General features: G+C 41.1%; 1 protein-coding gene across 3 annotated transcripts in view; it reads left to right on the top strand.

The window, feature by feature from the left end:
- Positions 1 to 1649: 1649 nt before the first annotated feature.
- Positions 1650 to 17889, top strand: part of TIAM1 (TIAM Rac1 associated GEF 1) — a 97448-nt gene continuing 81208 nt past the window's right edge. For all 3 annotated transcript variants that reach the window (XM_065410873.1, XM_065410865.1, XM_065410856.1), the window contains exons 1-2: positions 1650 to 2618; positions 16516 to 16963. In XM_065410873.1, the coding sequence (XP_065266945.1) occupies positions 1650 to 2618; positions 16516 to 16963 (1417 nt within the window). The remainder of the gene's footprint in view (positions 2619 to 16515; positions 16964 to 17889) is intronic.

Raw genomic sequence — 17889 nt, 5'->3', positions numbered from 1 at the left:
ATCTGTTCTGTCCTTGTGAGTCTCAAGGAGCCTGGTTCCAACCCAGTTTAAGTAATTTTTAGCATTTTTGGAGAGGATGCTGAGTGGATATGACTCCTAACTCAGTTTTTGATGTCCAGCAAATGTCTTTACAAGTCTCATTACCAGCATGTCAAAATAAGATTTTTTTAAAAATGATTTTTTAAAAATACTTTGGTCATGTAACCTACACATTGGAATCCGAGTTACTGTTGTTATTTCTTATTCTACACATACTGAAAAACTGTGGTACAGTATCTTACATACTAAAAAGAACCCAAAGAAAACTAAATACAGTGGTATATTTAATTATTGTTGAGGCAAAATAATGGTCTATAGCGTGCCTAGATGAAATGAAGCACACACCTAGGACTGACTTTTTTGGAGGCTTTTATTAGGGATCTTCAACCCTGTTTCTTAAAGCATTGTGCAGGTATTTAGCTGCAAAATTTCCCCTTAGTCAGCAGGAGTCATGTAGCTACAACTCTACATACGACTTTGAAAAGTCACCTGTAATGTTATTATAAAGTAACCTCGTCAAGGTTGTTAGACCTAGAAATTGACCTGCTTTCCTTGTGACTCCCTGACAGCACACCAGAGCATGTTCCCTGTGAGAGGGGATGGCTTGGAAGCACCAGTTTGCAGGATTCTGGGAACATTAGTGATCATTTTTCTCTTTCCTGGTGCAAGGATTGAAAAAATTCAATCATTGGTACAAAGCATTAGAATGAGTTATGGGCCTCGATGAGGATCTCCTTAGAACAGTGCTTGTAGAATGTGTTCCTCTGCAGAGTTGCATTTTGATGCCTTGGGTGCCAGTAGTGGTGTTGATAATTACAAATGTGGCTCCATTCGATTTTTTTTCAATAATATATGATGTTGCTCAAAGAGTAGCAATACAGAATCTCTCCCCTTTAACCATCCTCTGGTAGGAACCGAAATATACATAATTTTCTGTTCTTTTAGTGTAGAGCATAGGTTCTGACCCAGGGGGTCATGAACAGGTATCAGGAGGGTGCAACCACCCTGCAATTCCATATTGCTAAATGAGAGGGAGTCCTGCTTCAGTGGGAGGGGATTCTGGTATGGAAATGAGACTTTAATTTTTACAGTTTACATTATTGGCCAGTGTTGCATTGAAGATTAACTGATTTTAATAGATTTAACTGATGTGTGTAAAACTGAGATTACCAATTTACTTTCATTATAAATTGGCTCACACTCAAAGCCACATTCAGGGCCAGATTCTCCTCTGATCTACATTGATGCAACCCCTGGATTCAGTGAGTTACTCTTGATTTATACCAGGGTAACTGAGACCCTGGGTTCATACCTTGGAGAACTTCACTGGATTATATTTGAGTTCACAAGTGATGTTGCAAACTGATTACATTTTATTATTGATCATCACTGTCAAAATAATTCTTGTTAGTTGCAACATGTTTCAGCAGATGTACATGGATCATAGACACATGATGACGTATCTTTTAGGTCTAGATTCCTTTTAAGAAACAGTCTCTTTCTTTTGTACAATCCATGGGCGCTACTGACAGGCATATTATATATATTGATACATATATTAGTTGAAAGTTTAATATTTCCCGTTCTTTAATCTTGCAGACCTTAAAACCATGGGAAACGCGGAAAGCCAAAATGTAGAGCACGCATTGTATGGAGACAAGCACTCCAGCCTGGGACGGAAGCACACATCACGCTCACTTCGCCTTTCAAATAAAACTTCTCGACGGACCAGGCATGCTTCTTCAGGGAAGGTTATCCACAGGAACTCAGAAGTGAGCACACGATCTAGCAGTACTCCTAGCATCCCCCAGTCACTGGCAGAAAATGGTCTGGAGCCTTTTAACCAAGAAGCCAATTTAGAGGACTTTGGAAGCCCCATTTGGGTGGACAGAGTGGATATGGGCTTAAGGCCTGTTTCTTACCACACCGATTCTTCTGTTACTCCTAGCGTGGACAGCAGCACAGTTCTCACGGCAGCCTCAGTGCAGAGCATGCCAGACACAGAAGAAAGCAGACTTTATGGGGATGACACTACATTTTTGGCTGAAGAAGATGGCAGACAGCATCGATATTCAACAAACGGGACAACTTTCATGGAAACTGCAAGCTTCAAGAAAAAGCGTTCAAAATCTGCAGATATCTGGCGGGAGGATAGCTTGGAATTTTCGCTCTCTGACCTCAGCCAAGAACATTTAACAAGCAATGAAGAAATCTTAGGTTCAGCTGAGGAGAAGGATGGTGAGGGGATTCGAGGCACAGAAGCAAGCAACAGTCCCCAGCAGCTGGTCACCTGCCAACGTGCCAATTCTATGAGTGACTTGTATTCTCCAAAAAACTCAGGTGCTACAATAAATGGAGGCCCACGAAACACCTTTGGGGCTTATTGTCGGAATTTAGTGTCCGATATTCCAGATATTGGAAACCATAAGATGGCGTCAGCTACAGCAGAGGATACTCCTTCCTACAGTAATTATAATACACTCCCCTGTAGGAAATCTCACTGCCTTTCAGAAGGTGCCACCAACCTACAAATCAGCCACAGCAACAGCATGCAAGGCCGAAGGGCAAAAACTGCTCAGGTAATGCAGTTTTACTCTATTCCATTTAAACTTTTGAAACTCTTTTTTAAGTGCATGAATTTGCTAAACAGAAACAATATTCTTTATTTAGATCACGATCACAGATGTTTTAAGTAGGCTGTGGTATACTGGCAGCTGGATGTATGTTCTGTTTCCCTCCATATTCCTCTTTTTAAATAGGGGGGAGTGGAACAAGTGTCTTCAGGAATGGGTGTACTTTCATGAATGGTCTGTTCATACATAACTCACAGCTCCATTTCAATCATGGTGGTGGGGGGGGGGTTTCCACTCCTTCGAGTCATTTCTCTCTGGGAAGGAGAAATCTGCAGTTTGCAGAGAGATAGGAAGATTATTCTGTTTATTTGGTGGTGCTTTTAGGGTATCTGGTCAGAGCTTGGTCTCTTACCATTCCTCTCATGGAACTCAAGTGCATCATCCCCATGTCACACTTTAGCTATAATGGCCAGGAGCAAAAGAGGATCCTGAGGTCCATCCCACCCTTCCATGTTCCAATGCTGCTTCCAAACCTCTCGCCAACCTGATGGGAAGTACTGAGAATTCACCCTTGCCCCTCCCCAACCCCCATCCATCAAAGTTGCCCCTTGGATTGAAGCTCCCCCTCTACTTCCATTGATCTAAATGCCTGAATTTCAAAGCCCTGCAAAACATCACTCAGAAAACAGTGCTCTTCAATGGGAAGAGATTGGGAGTCCTGCAGGCACTTGGTCTGCTTGTACTCATCTATCAGGGATTGAAAAAGGAGGGGGAATAGTCACTGCACCAGCCAAGGAAGAGGGTGGTGGAGGAAGCGCAGCCCCCCCAAGCCAGGGAGAGCACAAGATACAGAACTGTGCACTGACTCCCCACACCCCATTTCTTTAACCTGTGGATCAGAGTTTTGGTCTGGCTCTTTATTGTGTGTATTGTGTTTTCACTGTATTAGCTGTGACACATCTGCTTGAGTTACGTTGCATTGACCTGTGCTGCATACAGCAGCACATTGCATGTGGTAAATAGCACAGTATCCCTTACAGAAATAGAAGTAATGCAGCATCCATGCCATGCATGTGCCATATGCAGCCATTGCAGGTGAAATATATTTGAATGCAGAGTGCATTTGGCACGCTGGCCCTTCTTTGAGGGGTTGCACAACTCCAAAATAGAAGGCTGACTATAATGTCTTCCCTGCTATGTATTTGCTGTCTGTGGGCATTGGATCGGAAGCAGAGCCAGTAGACAGAAACAGAACAGTCCGAGAAGAGCCTGACCAAATGGGTCAAGCTTTGCTCTAGATGACATGCTTTGGTGACTACCCTGATTTTACTATATGTTTTAATTTTAGTATGTATGTAGCACAGAGCACTCATCACATCTTGTGACCTAGGGGGGGAAAAAAGCACTTTGAATGGGTGTGGGAGACCGACAGATTTGCATCCTGATGCTGAACTGAGCTTTTGGCAGCACACCACTTCAAGGGAGATTAGATCTGACAGCATGAGCCAGGCGGGTCACAGTATACTGCAATGTAGGTGTTGGGATCTGTTAACATGATGGGTCAATGAGAGGGCCACTAGAACGTGAAATGAAACCCAACTGAGTGACTGAAGGAAGGGCATCGGTTGGCACTAACTTGCAGAAGGTGACTGGAGGTGGGTTGTTGGCTTAGTTGAAGATTTACTGCTTCTAAATATAAAAATGACGTTCTAAAACAGATGCTGCAGCTTCTCACAGCAGAAGCTTTGTACTTCAAAATAAGCTCTAGATTTTTGGAGGCATTTTTTGTAGTATCATCACAGAAACTCTTCACATTCTCAACAAGGCTATTAAAGATAGCACAGGATGAAAAAGCAACAACAGGAAACAAAAAACAGGTTGCAATTTAGGAGTAATAAACAAAGCATTTTCTATTCATCCAAAGAAAATTGTTAGGTTCAACTTCTGCCTTACAGTTCTCTTCAGAGTGTATTTGAAAAGGAGAGCGACGCAGTTGGTAAATGCTGAAGTATTTTTTTCTCCCCAATGTTCATCATGCCATTAGAATATCCCTTTGAGGCACCTAATGAAAGTAATGAATTTGAGTCTCATTCCATCGGACATAGCCTGTGACATCACGTCAGTAGCTTGTATCACTAGAAGATCTCTTCCAATTTCAGACTATTGATCTAAAGAGACTCAGCAGCAATTATTTCAATAAATAAACTAAAATAAACAAAATTAAAAATCCGAAAGGGTTGGCATTCCCTCCAGGACCCTAACCCCAACAGCATGCAGTAAAGCTAAGGTTTATTTTTAGCAATAATCTTTGTTAGTCCAGACTTGTCTGTGGTGAGACCAGGAAAAAGATTTTAATATGTTGCTTTATTTATAAAATACAGCAAAAAGGAAACTGCAATGGAATATAGAATGAAAGAGCTACTTCCTTGGTGAGTCTGATGGGGGGGGGGATGGAGGGAAAGGAGAATTGTGGAAACACTAGGAATCTGAGGACCTTTTATGGTCCCCATTACTATCGTATCTGAGTGCCACACACAATCTGTAATGTATTTATCCTCACAATGCCATAGCATAGGGTAGTGCTATCATTCTTATAGTACAGGTGGGGAACTGAAGCCCAGCAAGACTGAGAGATTTGTCCAAAGTCACACAGGAAACGTGTGGAGGAGTAGGGACTTGAACCCAGGTTTCCTAAGTTCTAAGTGTGTGCCTTAACCCCTGGACCTTCCTTTCTGTCAGGTTTTTTGCATTATAATTGCATAAATCTTGCCACATTTTTCAGAGAATCCTTTTTCAGAGACTTGCAGGTTTTCCATTCTCACCTGCTTTTATGATAACGGTGCCCAAACTCATAAGGTCCTGAAAGACTTTGGCAGGAAGCTCTTGTGAATACCCCAAATTCCCCAAGAGGTCACTAGGAGTTGGAGATGCTGAGCACATGAGGGCTGAATTCTGCCATTGTTATGCATGCACATCTCCTACTGCATGTACATTGGCAAGGTTCACTCTTAATTTTTAACATGATCCAAGTTTTCAAAAGGGGCTGGTGATTTTTGTGAAACTCTGTTTTGGGGAGTTCATCCTTAGACATCTTAAAGGAGCCTGCTTTTCTGAAAGTGTTGAGCATTGTTGTCTGAAAATCATATTGCTTTAAGGCATCTCAAAACAACCGAGGCACCTAAGATCACTTTTTAAAAAGCAAAGCCATATATTTTTCAGGATAACACTTGAGTCACAAGATCTTTTGGTAGGCCTGGCAACAATTATGTTTTTGTGAAATGTGAATAGAATCTCTTTATCTGCCTCTTATTTCAGGAGAGAATAAACAAATTAAATGAATTTTTTTCAGTTTCTAGCAAAAGAAACAAAAGGTCAAACCTTAAAATTGAAACGTGGGAGTCACTTTTCTTTAATTGGGAGCTAGAACCTTTCAGCACTGGAGAGACAATTAGTTTCAATGCGTACAAGCAATTAATATTCAGAAAGTGGCTTTGGGGCACCCACACAGCAGTTCTATTTTTCCTTAACATTATAGGTTCAGGTCTGCTGACTCAAGACTTCCAGCAGAGCTCTGCTGGGATCCTACTGGGCTTTTGGACCTGATGTGATGTAGGTGGAAAAAGCTTACTTGGCTGGTATTGTCACCCATTTCTGCTTACAGGAAGGCAAATTGCTGTTGTAGACAGCTTATATCCCATTTGCCCCTCCTTCCCCCTCCCGCCCCCCGAGTTTCAACTGAAGTTTTTGAGAACCCCCAAAGTGTTAGTTTTTTTTTACTGAAATCCAAATTGAATGGAGCAATTATGTTGTGTCCAGCCTGTATATAAACCTCTGCTGAGATTAGAACTACTTTTTTGAACCTGTTTTAGGCAGATGGTCTCTCCCTCCTTCCTTTTGTGGATTTTCAGCCAGAATCTTAATCTTGTGATCAATAGTTCATTCACTATTGATAGCCCTTATAAATATTCCTGAAGTATAATTAGGGAGAGGAAGCAATTACCTTGAGATATGGTTTTTGTACCATCTCCAAGGTGTCCCCTCTACCTGATCACCATATAAAATTTGTAGTGATACTTTAGATTGAAAAATATAAATGTTGTGGGGGATGGTGGTTGGCAGCCAGTGACCACTGAAGTCTCTGGTAAACCTCAGGGCTTCCTGCACTGATGTTGGGTATTTGGTTTCAGATGAGACCCCGGGTGCTCTCAGTTTCCAGGCTGAGGCTATGTCTACACTACACTGCTTTTTGCGACATGGCTGTGTTGCTATAGCCATGCCGCTAAAAACCGTGCAGTATAGCCGCTGTTTGTCGGCTCTCCTGCTGACAAAAAACGTCTATCCCCAACGAGCGGTGTGTTGTCGGCAGGAGAGCACTCTTGCCGACAACACGCCGTTCACACTGGCACTTGTCGCAGCAAAACTTTTGTCTTTCAGGGGGTGTGGGGGGGTAACACCTCTGAAAGACGAAAGATTTGTCATTCAATTGCCAGTGTAGACATAGCTTGAGAGATAGTCAAGCCCCAATAAGAAGTTAAGCTGTCTTTTTTTTCCAGCAAGTGATCACCATTTGTATGAAAACTGTATGTGGAGTATGGACTGACTGTTTCCATTTTTAAAAATTATAACTAATGGTCAGTAATCCAAGAGGTACTTATGGCCACATGTGGTAGTAGGAGGGGTCCTTGTCCTCTTGTGACTGCTCCACAAAGAGGTTTATATATCTGTTACTGCTTCCAGTTGATGGCATAGTCCTTAAGTTCAAGGAGTAGAGACTCATGCTTTTAGCACTGAATGTCCTGGTTTCAAACACTCTGCTGGCCCAGGCTGGGCCATTTACGTAGGCATTGAGCTATTCCTTGACTCTAGGGAATAATAAGTCTCCTTTCAACATCAGTAGTGCATTGTTTGTTATAAAATTAAATAGGAAGAGAGTGAACAAATATCCCTCTTTAACCCCTTTGGACACTGAAAATCTCAGTGCTGAACCCAAATCTTGTTGGGTCTTGGAACGTTAAAAACATGTTAGTCACTTTTGAAAATACCTTTGTTTACATTTTTAAGTCTCTGCAGGGATCAATGAGGGGCCCCCTCAAGGATTGAACTCACAACCCTGGGTTTTGCAGGCCAATGCGCAAACCACTGCTAATGGACCCTACGCCATTTCCCTGTGGAAAAGTTGTAGAGAATGCAATAGGGATGCTGGCTAAGCAAAGTTCTGTGGTTACTTCTCATTCTGCAGAGTTGCTTCTTCGTTCATCCTAATGCCATTGCACAAAGGTCTCAGAGGTATCCCTAACCACTCTCAGAATGGATGGGACTATATAATATGTTGGGTCTGACCATTTTAGATATTTTAAAGCAAACAACAGCCAGAGGCCTTTCCAAGCACACTCTCATATGCCTGTGTGCTACGGGAAGGGTCTTGGGGAAAGTTTTTTGGATCCTTGGGCAAACCTTGTAATATTCTTTTGAAAATTCTAGTGGATTCTTTTTCTCCCTTTGTTCAAAGTTAGTAGAAAGAAAATCAACAGCCATACGATCTGATCTAGTTCCATTGTCTTTTTTTTTTAACACTAGGACTGCGAACATTTATACATTTGAGGTACTTTTGCAATCCCAGTAATTGTAATCTCGATAGGCTATATTGTATGCTTCTAGTTTCTAGGACTTCCCATGTAAAAACCACAGACAGTTGCCACAGCTGACCATCTGAGGGACTGCGCTTACTTAGCTGGATGTAATTTGCAATAGTGACACTCTCCGCTTGAGTGTTTCTTCACTGAAATCTTTCTTTTCAGAATGCTTCAGTGTATTATCCTATGACCTAGTTATCATCCAGCTTTGCAGACATTTTCCTGCCTTGTTCAGTTATGTAATTGTTCAGGTGAACTCCCAAATGACTTGCTTTGATTCTGATTTGTTTTTCTAGTTTACTTTTCTTTTTTCTCTCCTCCACCCCCTCAGTGACATCTTCAAGGAATTGACTTTTAATTAGAGTAAATAAATCTAACGCCGCGTTTTTACTTCATGGAGTTGGATGAAGCATGTTACTGTTTATTTAACTCCAGTGTGGTCAGAATACCCTTGTGTTTTATGCTTAGCATTATTTCCCAATCGGAATTTTCTTCATCTGGGTGGACCATTGGGTTGTAAGAAAGGTGAGTTTTGAGGGGCTAGTTCAACATGTCATCCACAAGCAAAAGGGTTAAGAGCCACAGCCCTCAAGAACTCTACGATCTGGGTGTGGAGACTTTCTGTGCTGCTATTGACAGCAAAGAGGGCACTGTCTGTATGAGTCTTTGAGGGTATAGAAAGACATTGTAATGTAGTCCTATGTACAGAGCATTGCAAGAATCAGACTTTACTAGGTTACAGTCTTAGTCTGCTGCCTTTACTCATGTCCTGCTGAAATCAGTGCTGAAAGCCATGAAAAAGCCACTTGTACATGAGATCCCACGGTAATGCTCCAAACTGCTATTGAAGTGTCTATTGTCCTGTTACTGTGTGTTCCAGAATCTATGCTCTTATTTTTAAACAAGAAAAATTGTAGCCCATAGAGCTGCAAAGGAAAACTTCAGCATATGAACGGAGTCTAACCTGATGGAGCAGTATCCTCCCAAGTCTGCAAACAGCCTCAAACAATAGTGTGTAGCAAATGTGAGCTGCTCCAACTATTGCACTGGGGCTTGAATGCTGAAGCCGAGTGGAAGCAATTTGAATGTCAGCCTTATTAACTGCTCCACTGCTGATCATTTTACCAGAGATATTCAGCCAATCTGCTTATTTAACATGGCTGGCGGCAATAGGCACCTGGTTGCTGTCGATTTTTGCTGAGGAAGGAAAAGGAGTTCAAGTCCCCCTGCCCACAATTTATAGACTAGGCCAATCCATCCCACAAGGGGAGCCGGGAAAGAGGATATGCGTCCGCTTGCCATTCTCAACTGCTTTGCGGGTGCACAAAACAGCAACCACTTCCTACGCTTTCCTGGGGCAGAAATCCCCACTGTCTCTTACCCAGCTGTCAAAACACCCAGCTTCCCCACTGAAAGCCTTTCCCTGCTGTTATGCATTGTCAGTACAAAATTCTGCACCATGCTGAAAGGGGAGAATGGGGGGTGAGGGGGCAGTGAAACATAAATTGAATTGACTGAAAAAATAAACATCCCAAGGAATATTGTACTGACTGTTATGCTGTCCATAGTTAGTTCAATAAAAATCTCCATTTTTTAATTCAGCAGAACTGGCCTCAAGAGTTTTCATTTACCTCACCTGCATATAACAGAAACCAGGGTGGCTTGCTGCAGAATTTAGGTCCAGCCGAGTCCTTGGTTATATCTTGGCCTTGGTTATATCTTGTCATCCCTTCTATTCAATGTGTATACAAGGCAATTGGGGGAGAGAGGGGAACACTTATAGCTGTAACGTCAGGCAGCCATAATCTAATGATGATCAGCTCTACCACTCCTCTGCACTGAATCCATATCCTACCGTCTTTCCGCTCTGCCAGGCTATGACCAAGACTGGACAGAAACCACCTGACTGTGACTCAACCCTGTCAAGATACAAGTGGTGTTTGTTGGTATGGAAAGAATCTAGAGGAGTAGGCTAATATCTAGTTATCTAAAGATTCTTTCAAGGAAAGAAAAAAAGTGCCATCCTACTGAACCATTTCAGACAGCATCAATAGGATCAGATTTGTAATGCCATCTTTCAAATTTTGCAATTTCTAATTTTGTAATTTCTGAAGCGCTATTGCACAAGCACGTAGCATTTGATGCACAAGAATGAAGAACCAGAGCTTCTCTTAGATGTCAGCATATGTAAACTACTGGAATGTCCAAAGGCAACAGACTCAATAGTTTTGTATCAGTGTGTAAAGCAAATGTCGCTTGTCAGTATATCTCATTCTATAGTACTTTATAGGGCACTTCCACAGAACATATACAAAGAAACCTTTATTTTGCCTTGCACTACCAATTTGATCTGTGGATGCCAATTTAATTCTTTTAAGCCTAGTAGATGTCACAGATCTACATATGTCTTCTGAACATTCTTCAGTATCAACTCCCAATTTTTGGTTGAGATGGTCTATCCAGTATTGTGATCCCATATTGCACTCATGTCAATGTTACAGTTCCTCTCACTCTTAAGCAATTTATATAACATAAGCTTGATGCAGCTTGCTTTCCATTAGCTTTCAAGATTGTGTTCCTCCCAGTGAGGGTGACTCATAGGGATACCTTCAAGTTTCTCTATTGCTGCTTTAAAACATTTTCTCCAAGTCAGATAAGAATGAAATCCATATTTTACCTATAGTTTCTGAAAGGTTTTGAGTCGTTTCCTGGCAAACACATCTTCTAAAATGTTGATTGCTTGCATGCCTCAAGTTTCTCGACAATGGATTTTTTATTAATTTGGAGGGCAGGATTATGCTACAGTGGGGCTTGAGCAAAGCAACATGGGTGCCAGATGATGATATACCTTAGCACTGGACTGAAGACAATCATTAGGTCATAAGGGCACCTCTCAGTTTTATTGGGCACCCATTCCATTTTAACATCTTTCTCTGGTGCTTGCCAAATTAATGTCTCTAACAAGTTATGTACAATTTTAGGGTACTGTTGAATTTTACTTGCTAATGGTTCTATTGCTAAACACAAAGAGGAGTGGAGACAGTGGACACTTCTGGTGGGAGCCTCTTCAAAGAATGAAACTCTCCAACCACCGCCCATTGAACTTGGTTCACTTGTAAAGAGTGATTCACATCCAAGTGAAGAAGGAATTGTTTAGGGATGTAAGAGTCGCCATATTGGATCAGACCAGCGGTTCTTCTATCCTGTCTTTGACGGGGCCAACATCAGCTGCTTCAGAAGAATGTGCAAGAAATCTTGCAGTAGGCAGTTAGAAAGATTTTTACTAATCCCCAGTAGTCTGAGGTTGACTTATTCTCTGAAACATGAAGGTTTATATGTCTTCTGAACAAATCAAGGATTTTCAAGAAATGTGGCCATGCTGTATGATCAAATGTATCTTTGGCATCTAATGAGTTTGCAGACACTACAATATCTTGTTAACTTGCTTGCTTGACATTGTATAATAGCCCTATCATACTCTCTGCTCCCAGCTTACTTTATGTGAAACCTGATTCGTATGTATAATATTATATGCTAATGTTTTCACTAAATCTTGGTTTATCAGTGATATTGGTCTGTGTCTTTAATAAAGCAGTGATACTCTCACTTCATTATGCAGGGCTCTTATGAAGGTTATTATTATTGTCTCTGGTAGGGAGTCTTCTTGCTGGTCTCAATCAGCATTGGTAACAACAGCTAAAGGTATTTGATCTAACTGTAGATTTTAAAATTCTGTAGTGAATCTATCTGGCCATGCATCTCTTCACACCCCACCCCCTTAGTAGACAACTCTATAGTCTGCTTAGCCTCTTCTAATTCAGTCTGGGTGTTTAAAACCAATTCATCCTCAGATGTGAATGTAAGCAAGTACTTCCATCATCCTCTGCATCTGCAGATGCATAGAAGTTCTGGTAAAAGCCTTGGAATGTTAGGTTAATAACTATTGACTTGCTAAACAGAGTATTATTTTTATCCTAGATGGCTGCACTGCTCCTGCTGGATTCTGTTGATTTCAGTTCATAGGCTAATAACTCTCCTGCCTTCTCCTCACACTCCAAATAGCAAAAATTTAGTCAAAAGGGCAAACTCATAGATGTCAGTATTTGTTCGGTTCATATTCTTTATGGATTAAAAGCTGTTCTGGTTCTGAGATTTAAGACATGAACGTTCGTTCCGTTGAGCTCCTTGATCTCTCTGCCTTCAAGGAGATAGCTTGCTCTCTTTCTCTGAGACAAAGCAGATGTTCTTCCCCAGGTCTGTAGGTATGCAAATAAAAGTGGAGAGGCGGTGGGATGGCAATACAGATTTTGGCCCGAGTCTTCCAATGAACTTCCTGCATGTGGTTCCCCTGGGATTCTGCCTGGGTGCAGGTCTGCATCTGCTTAGAGAGAACTAGTTGCAGGACTGGGAGCTTAAATTGGGGATTTCCCTGGCAAAGAATAAACTATCAGGTGTCATTCCTGCATTTTAGAAGGTTTTAGACAAGGATTTTAGTCAGAACCTAAACAAACTCCAAGAGAAACAAAAAGAAGCCCTATAGTGGTATTTCTGTGGAGTTCTAGAATAAATTTGCCCGTGGCAAATTATACTCTGTTAAAACAGCAAAAAACTGTAGGCTCCAAAAGCACATGCATTGTTCTCATCAGACACCTCCTACCTTTGGTAATGTGGTCAACACTTTGCTGGATCAGGCCCTAAGTGCAGTGGTGTTTTTTTGTTGTTGGGGTTTTTGTTTTTTCTTTTTCAATTACAAAGAATCTAGTCTCATAGAATATCAGGATTGGAAGGGACCTCAGGAGGTCATCTAATCCAACCCCCTGCTCTAAGCAGGACCAATCCCCAGACAGATTTTTGCCCTAAATCCTTAAATGGCTCCCTCAAGGATTGAACTCATAACCCTGGGTTTAGCAGGCCAATGCTCAAACCACTGAGCTATCCCTCCCCCACGAGCTGGAGACATGAATTCCAGAGAGAACATAAAATCCCTATACAGTGTATGTCGTAACCTGTCAATTCCAAATCTGTTCCCTGGTAATTCCTTTTACCCAGGACTGAAATGTTCTTTTGTGCCTTAAGTGCTAACCTGTGATATTAGAATGCCTCCCTGGCCCTTCCTGTAACAGATCCAGAACTCTGATAGTCTTCCTTTAAGAGGACATTAGTGTCACCATAATCCTGGGTGTTAGGCTGGTGTTTGAGCAATTGTGAAAGAAATGTTGAGTATTCTTTAATAGAAGCATACAGGACTGTCCCTTAATCTGTGTAATGCACAGCAGTCACCACATTCTTGGCCAAAATTTTGAAACGTGGGTGTCTAAAGTTATATTATCTGTATTAGATGATCTGATCAGTTGGAGCCATGAGTGCTCACCACCTTTGAAAATCAAGCCAAAATCTTAGTTTGGTGCCTAACTTTAATCACCCAAATTTGACATTTTTTCTGTTATTCCTTAATCAAAACCCATGTGTCCTTCTCCACTTGATACAGTGGACAACACGTTCAATCTCTAATTCTCCCCCTCTTCCCCCCCCCCCCCCGAAAATGCATAATAACCCTCGGTGACTTTCTGACTTTCTGCTGAACTCTTTAATTGAGACCCTATCAGTGTGCAGATTATAATATTTCAAGGTGTCATTAGAAAATTTCATGTGACACTCTCAAACTGATTATAACCCTCTGATGGGAACCAGCAGACAGTACAGTATAAGGCCCGAAGGCAAAAAACCTGTCTGATGAATGCTCTTAACCTTACTAACCTATAGACCATTTATACAGCAGACCGTTTAAGATACTCATCTCACTAAATATGACATTCTAATTCCTAAAGGCGAACAGTACTGGATGAATATCAACTGGCAACAAGTTTTGATCTATTCTCCCTTTTATGTATTCGGATTCTAATCCCCCTGCAGGGCCAGAATCTCAAGGCTAGTCTACACTAAATACGCTACATCGGTGCAGCTGCACTATGTCTGGTGACGACGCTGTGTGCTGGCAGGAGAGAGCTCTCCTGTCGACATAATAAATCCATCTCCATGAGAGGTGGTAGCTATGTCGGCGGGAGAAGTGCTCCCACCAACATAGCGCTATCCACACCGGCACTTAGGTCGATGTAAGTTACGTCGCTCATGGGGGTAGTTTATTTATACTCCTGAGCAATGTAAGTTATACCAAAGTAAGTGGTAGTGTAGACCTCAGTTTTTTAGAAGATCTTGGGGTGTTGGTGAGGAGATATTGAGGACAGGGTAAAATCCTAAAATCATTGAGTTGTAAGGAAGCTTTTTGAACCATCTAGTCTATTCCATGGATCACTGCACGGTTATAATGATTGTTGTACAATACTTCTGAGTGTAGATAATGTAGTTATGCAGAGCTTCTCATCTTGTCAAGTGTTTTACAAACATCAGCTAACTGGTACAACATTCCTGAGAGGCATGTGGTATTATCCCCATTTACAGATGTGGGAACCAAGACAGATCTTTTATGTGACTTGCTCAAGGACACACTATGAATCTGTGTCAGAGCTAGGATTAGAACGCCGGAGTTCCTGGGTTTCAGTTCTGTGCTTCGACCACTACGATTATGCCTCTTTTTCAGAGAATTCTCATGGTCTGGCAAACAGAATATCAAGCACAATTTTTATAAATGTTGCCAAGAGGACAAATCATATTTCCATTACTCCCCTGCATTGATGGGTCTGTTTTAGTGACACTTTATTTAAAAACAAACACACATTATTTTGTATGTTTTAAATAAAAATTAGAGAAGCAATATATTTAGAATTAACTTTATACATACTACATAGCATGAATAAAAAGATTACTGGAAATCTAAATGTCTGTTAAATCATTACTTGAATCAAACAATTAACTAGATTTTCCTAAAATTAGAATATGCTTAAAAACTAAAGTGATTTTTTTTTAACTTGTGCTACACAATGGTCTATGTCAAATTAGAAATTAGTTACTTATAAGAGTTACACACTTCTCTTAAAAAAAAAAAATCCAACCAAGTGCAAAAGGTATTCATTGTTCCTTTATTAAATCTCCTGATTTGTATCCTTTAAGATATCTTCAGCCTGATTCAGCACGGAGGTGTTTCAGTTTTATGCTAGTTTAAAGTCCACTGAGAGAGTTGGAATTGCATGGATGTGAAACTGGTGGAAATGCTGTGACTACCCCTCACACGTGTGGTGTCTGACACATATAGAATTTTAGGAACTTAGATTAAGAATTTGTATTTTCCCTGCACCTTTCTGCATTTTGAGATGAGATGAGAAAATCAGTCTGTGACAGTCTGTTGTAAATGCGTGGTTTCTCAGCAGCACTGGCTCTGATGTTTCTCTAAGCATCCCCTTATTCTCTGTGTTGCAAGGAACTGGGGAGATTAATGGTTTCCAAAACAGGTGTATGGAACAGCACCAAATAAGATCCTGACCCTGCAAGTTGGTCTGTGCAGGAGGATCTCTGCACCTATATGGAGTCCCATTTAAGTTAGTGGAGCGCTGTGTGGATGAAGGGGTACAACAGTCCAGAGCAGCTTGCAGGATTGGGGTCTAAGAAGGTACTTTATTAATGAATGTATTGAAATCAAAACTGACCAGAAGAACTGGATTTACTGAGTGGGCGAGGAAGTAGTTATTCTTCTAAACAGCGCATGTAGACAGACTCACAAGTCTCTGTTGATATGTAGCATTTATAAAGAACGAGTCCTTACTTTCGGGGAGTGGGAATGCCACAATTTTTAATACATATCCACCTACGGGAAAAGTACATCTTCAGTTATATAAATGTCAAGTGGCAATCATAGGATGCCTAAGAGATAGTCTCAATTGTAGGTGTGAATATACAATATCAGTGTTTTCCTCTCTGAGCCTTATGGGTGATGACTACTTCCCCAGACATTGTCATTGTTTTTGCTGTCACATGCTTTCCTTCCTGAAAACTTGTTATCACCATTAACTTAGTCTAAAGTAAACAATTTAAGTTGTTTCCCCTCTCTCCCCCAACTTACTATGGTGGTGGGGCACATACTAAAACTGTATGGTCTTTCCTAAATTGTTGTCGGAAGCCCTGCTAGAATACCTATTCTTCCAGCCACTTGTCTTCACAGGGCAGATTTAAGGAAGCTCCAATGTCAAGCAAAGAAGGAATGTGAAGAAATTTGATACAATCAGGGAAACTTCAGGCTCTTTTAGCCTCTTCAGAATGCCAGGGTAGGATGGTATATCAGCTACCTTCATATGATGTTGTTTCCTTTTTTTAACCAGGATGTGAATGCAGGTGAAGGGAGTGAATTTGCTGACAGTGGAATCGAGGGCGCAACCACCGATACAGACCTCCTCTCCAGACGTTCAAATGCTACAAACTCTAGCTATTCTCCAACGGCTAGTCGAGCTTTCATTGGCAGCGACAGCGGCAGCAGCTCTACAGGAGATGGGGTCCGTCAGGGAGTGTATGAGAACTTCCGAAGGGAGCTGGAAATGAGCACCACCAACAGCGAGAACTTGGAAGAAGCTGGTTCAACCCTGAGTGATGAGCAAAGCAGTGGTACCTTGAGTTCTCCAGGGCAGTCTGACATCCTCCTTACAGCTGGCCAGGGCACTGTACGGAAAGCTGGGGCTCTTGCAGTGAAAAATTTTCTGGTGCACAAAAAGAATAAGAAAGTGGAGTCAGCTACACGCAGGAAATGGAAACACTATTGGGTTTCCTTAAAAGGTATATCAGATAGACTGTCATTAATAATTTACATAGGTATCAAAGGGTCATCGAGGATGTAAATTAGCACAGAATTTGGCCTATAGCATCAAAATCGAGAGGCCTTGATCTGATTTAATTTTTAAATGTTTTTATCAACATGCAAAGTTCAGCTCTGATCCCTCAGTGAGCACCATTTGGGCATGCCTCTGTGCCCACATAGAGCTAACTGCAAAATTGGGGCCTTAAGGTATAATTCTTTGTGTTTTCTATCCAAAACAAGTACCTGAATGCTGCCTTTTTTTAAAAAAACTATTTATTTATTTATGTGGCATTAACAGGTTTACAGATCCTTGCCATGTAACTATTGGAATCAAAACAATAATCATTACAACAGTGAGCTTTTGTTTAAAGAGACATTATACAGGAATATAAACATCAGATCTATGTTTAACGGGGTGCTCCCATATTACAGAGTGAGCCTCATTACAACGCGTAAGCCATGTCGTTTCTAGTGATTTTATTAAATTGAGTGAAATCTCTGATTACACATTTAATAGACAAGGCACGTCTACCAAATGGTAATATGAATGCTTCTTTTATGCTTGTTTAAAAAAGAAATGATGAAACAAAAATCTATGCCAGTAGCACTCTTACCAAAGCCGCTGGAAAAAATTGCAAAATTAGTAGGGAAGTATCAGAGAATGTTCTTGATTTTCTTTGGGAATTTTTTTAATGGCCACTCCCTCACAATTGCGGTATGTGCTTTTGTCAAAATTAATTTGCTGTGCTGCTTCTAAGGCAGAGTCTACACTATGCTTAAAATCATGCTAGCAACTATTGGATCTAACATGGCTTCCCTGACCAGCGTGCACATTTCTCTGAAAAGCATGTTTATAAAAGTGTTATAAATGAAATCCCTGTCTGCTGTGATCATGGAGTTGGTG

Source organism: Emys orbicularis, chromosome 1, assembly GCF_028017835.1.
Source record: "Emys orbicularis isolate rEmyOrb1 chromosome 1, rEmyOrb1.hap1, whole genome shotgun sequence".
Taxonomy (NCBI): Eukaryota; Metazoa; Chordata; order Testudines; family Emydidae; genus Emys; species Emys orbicularis.
This window is presented reverse-complemented; position numbering and strand designations above follow the sequence as displayed.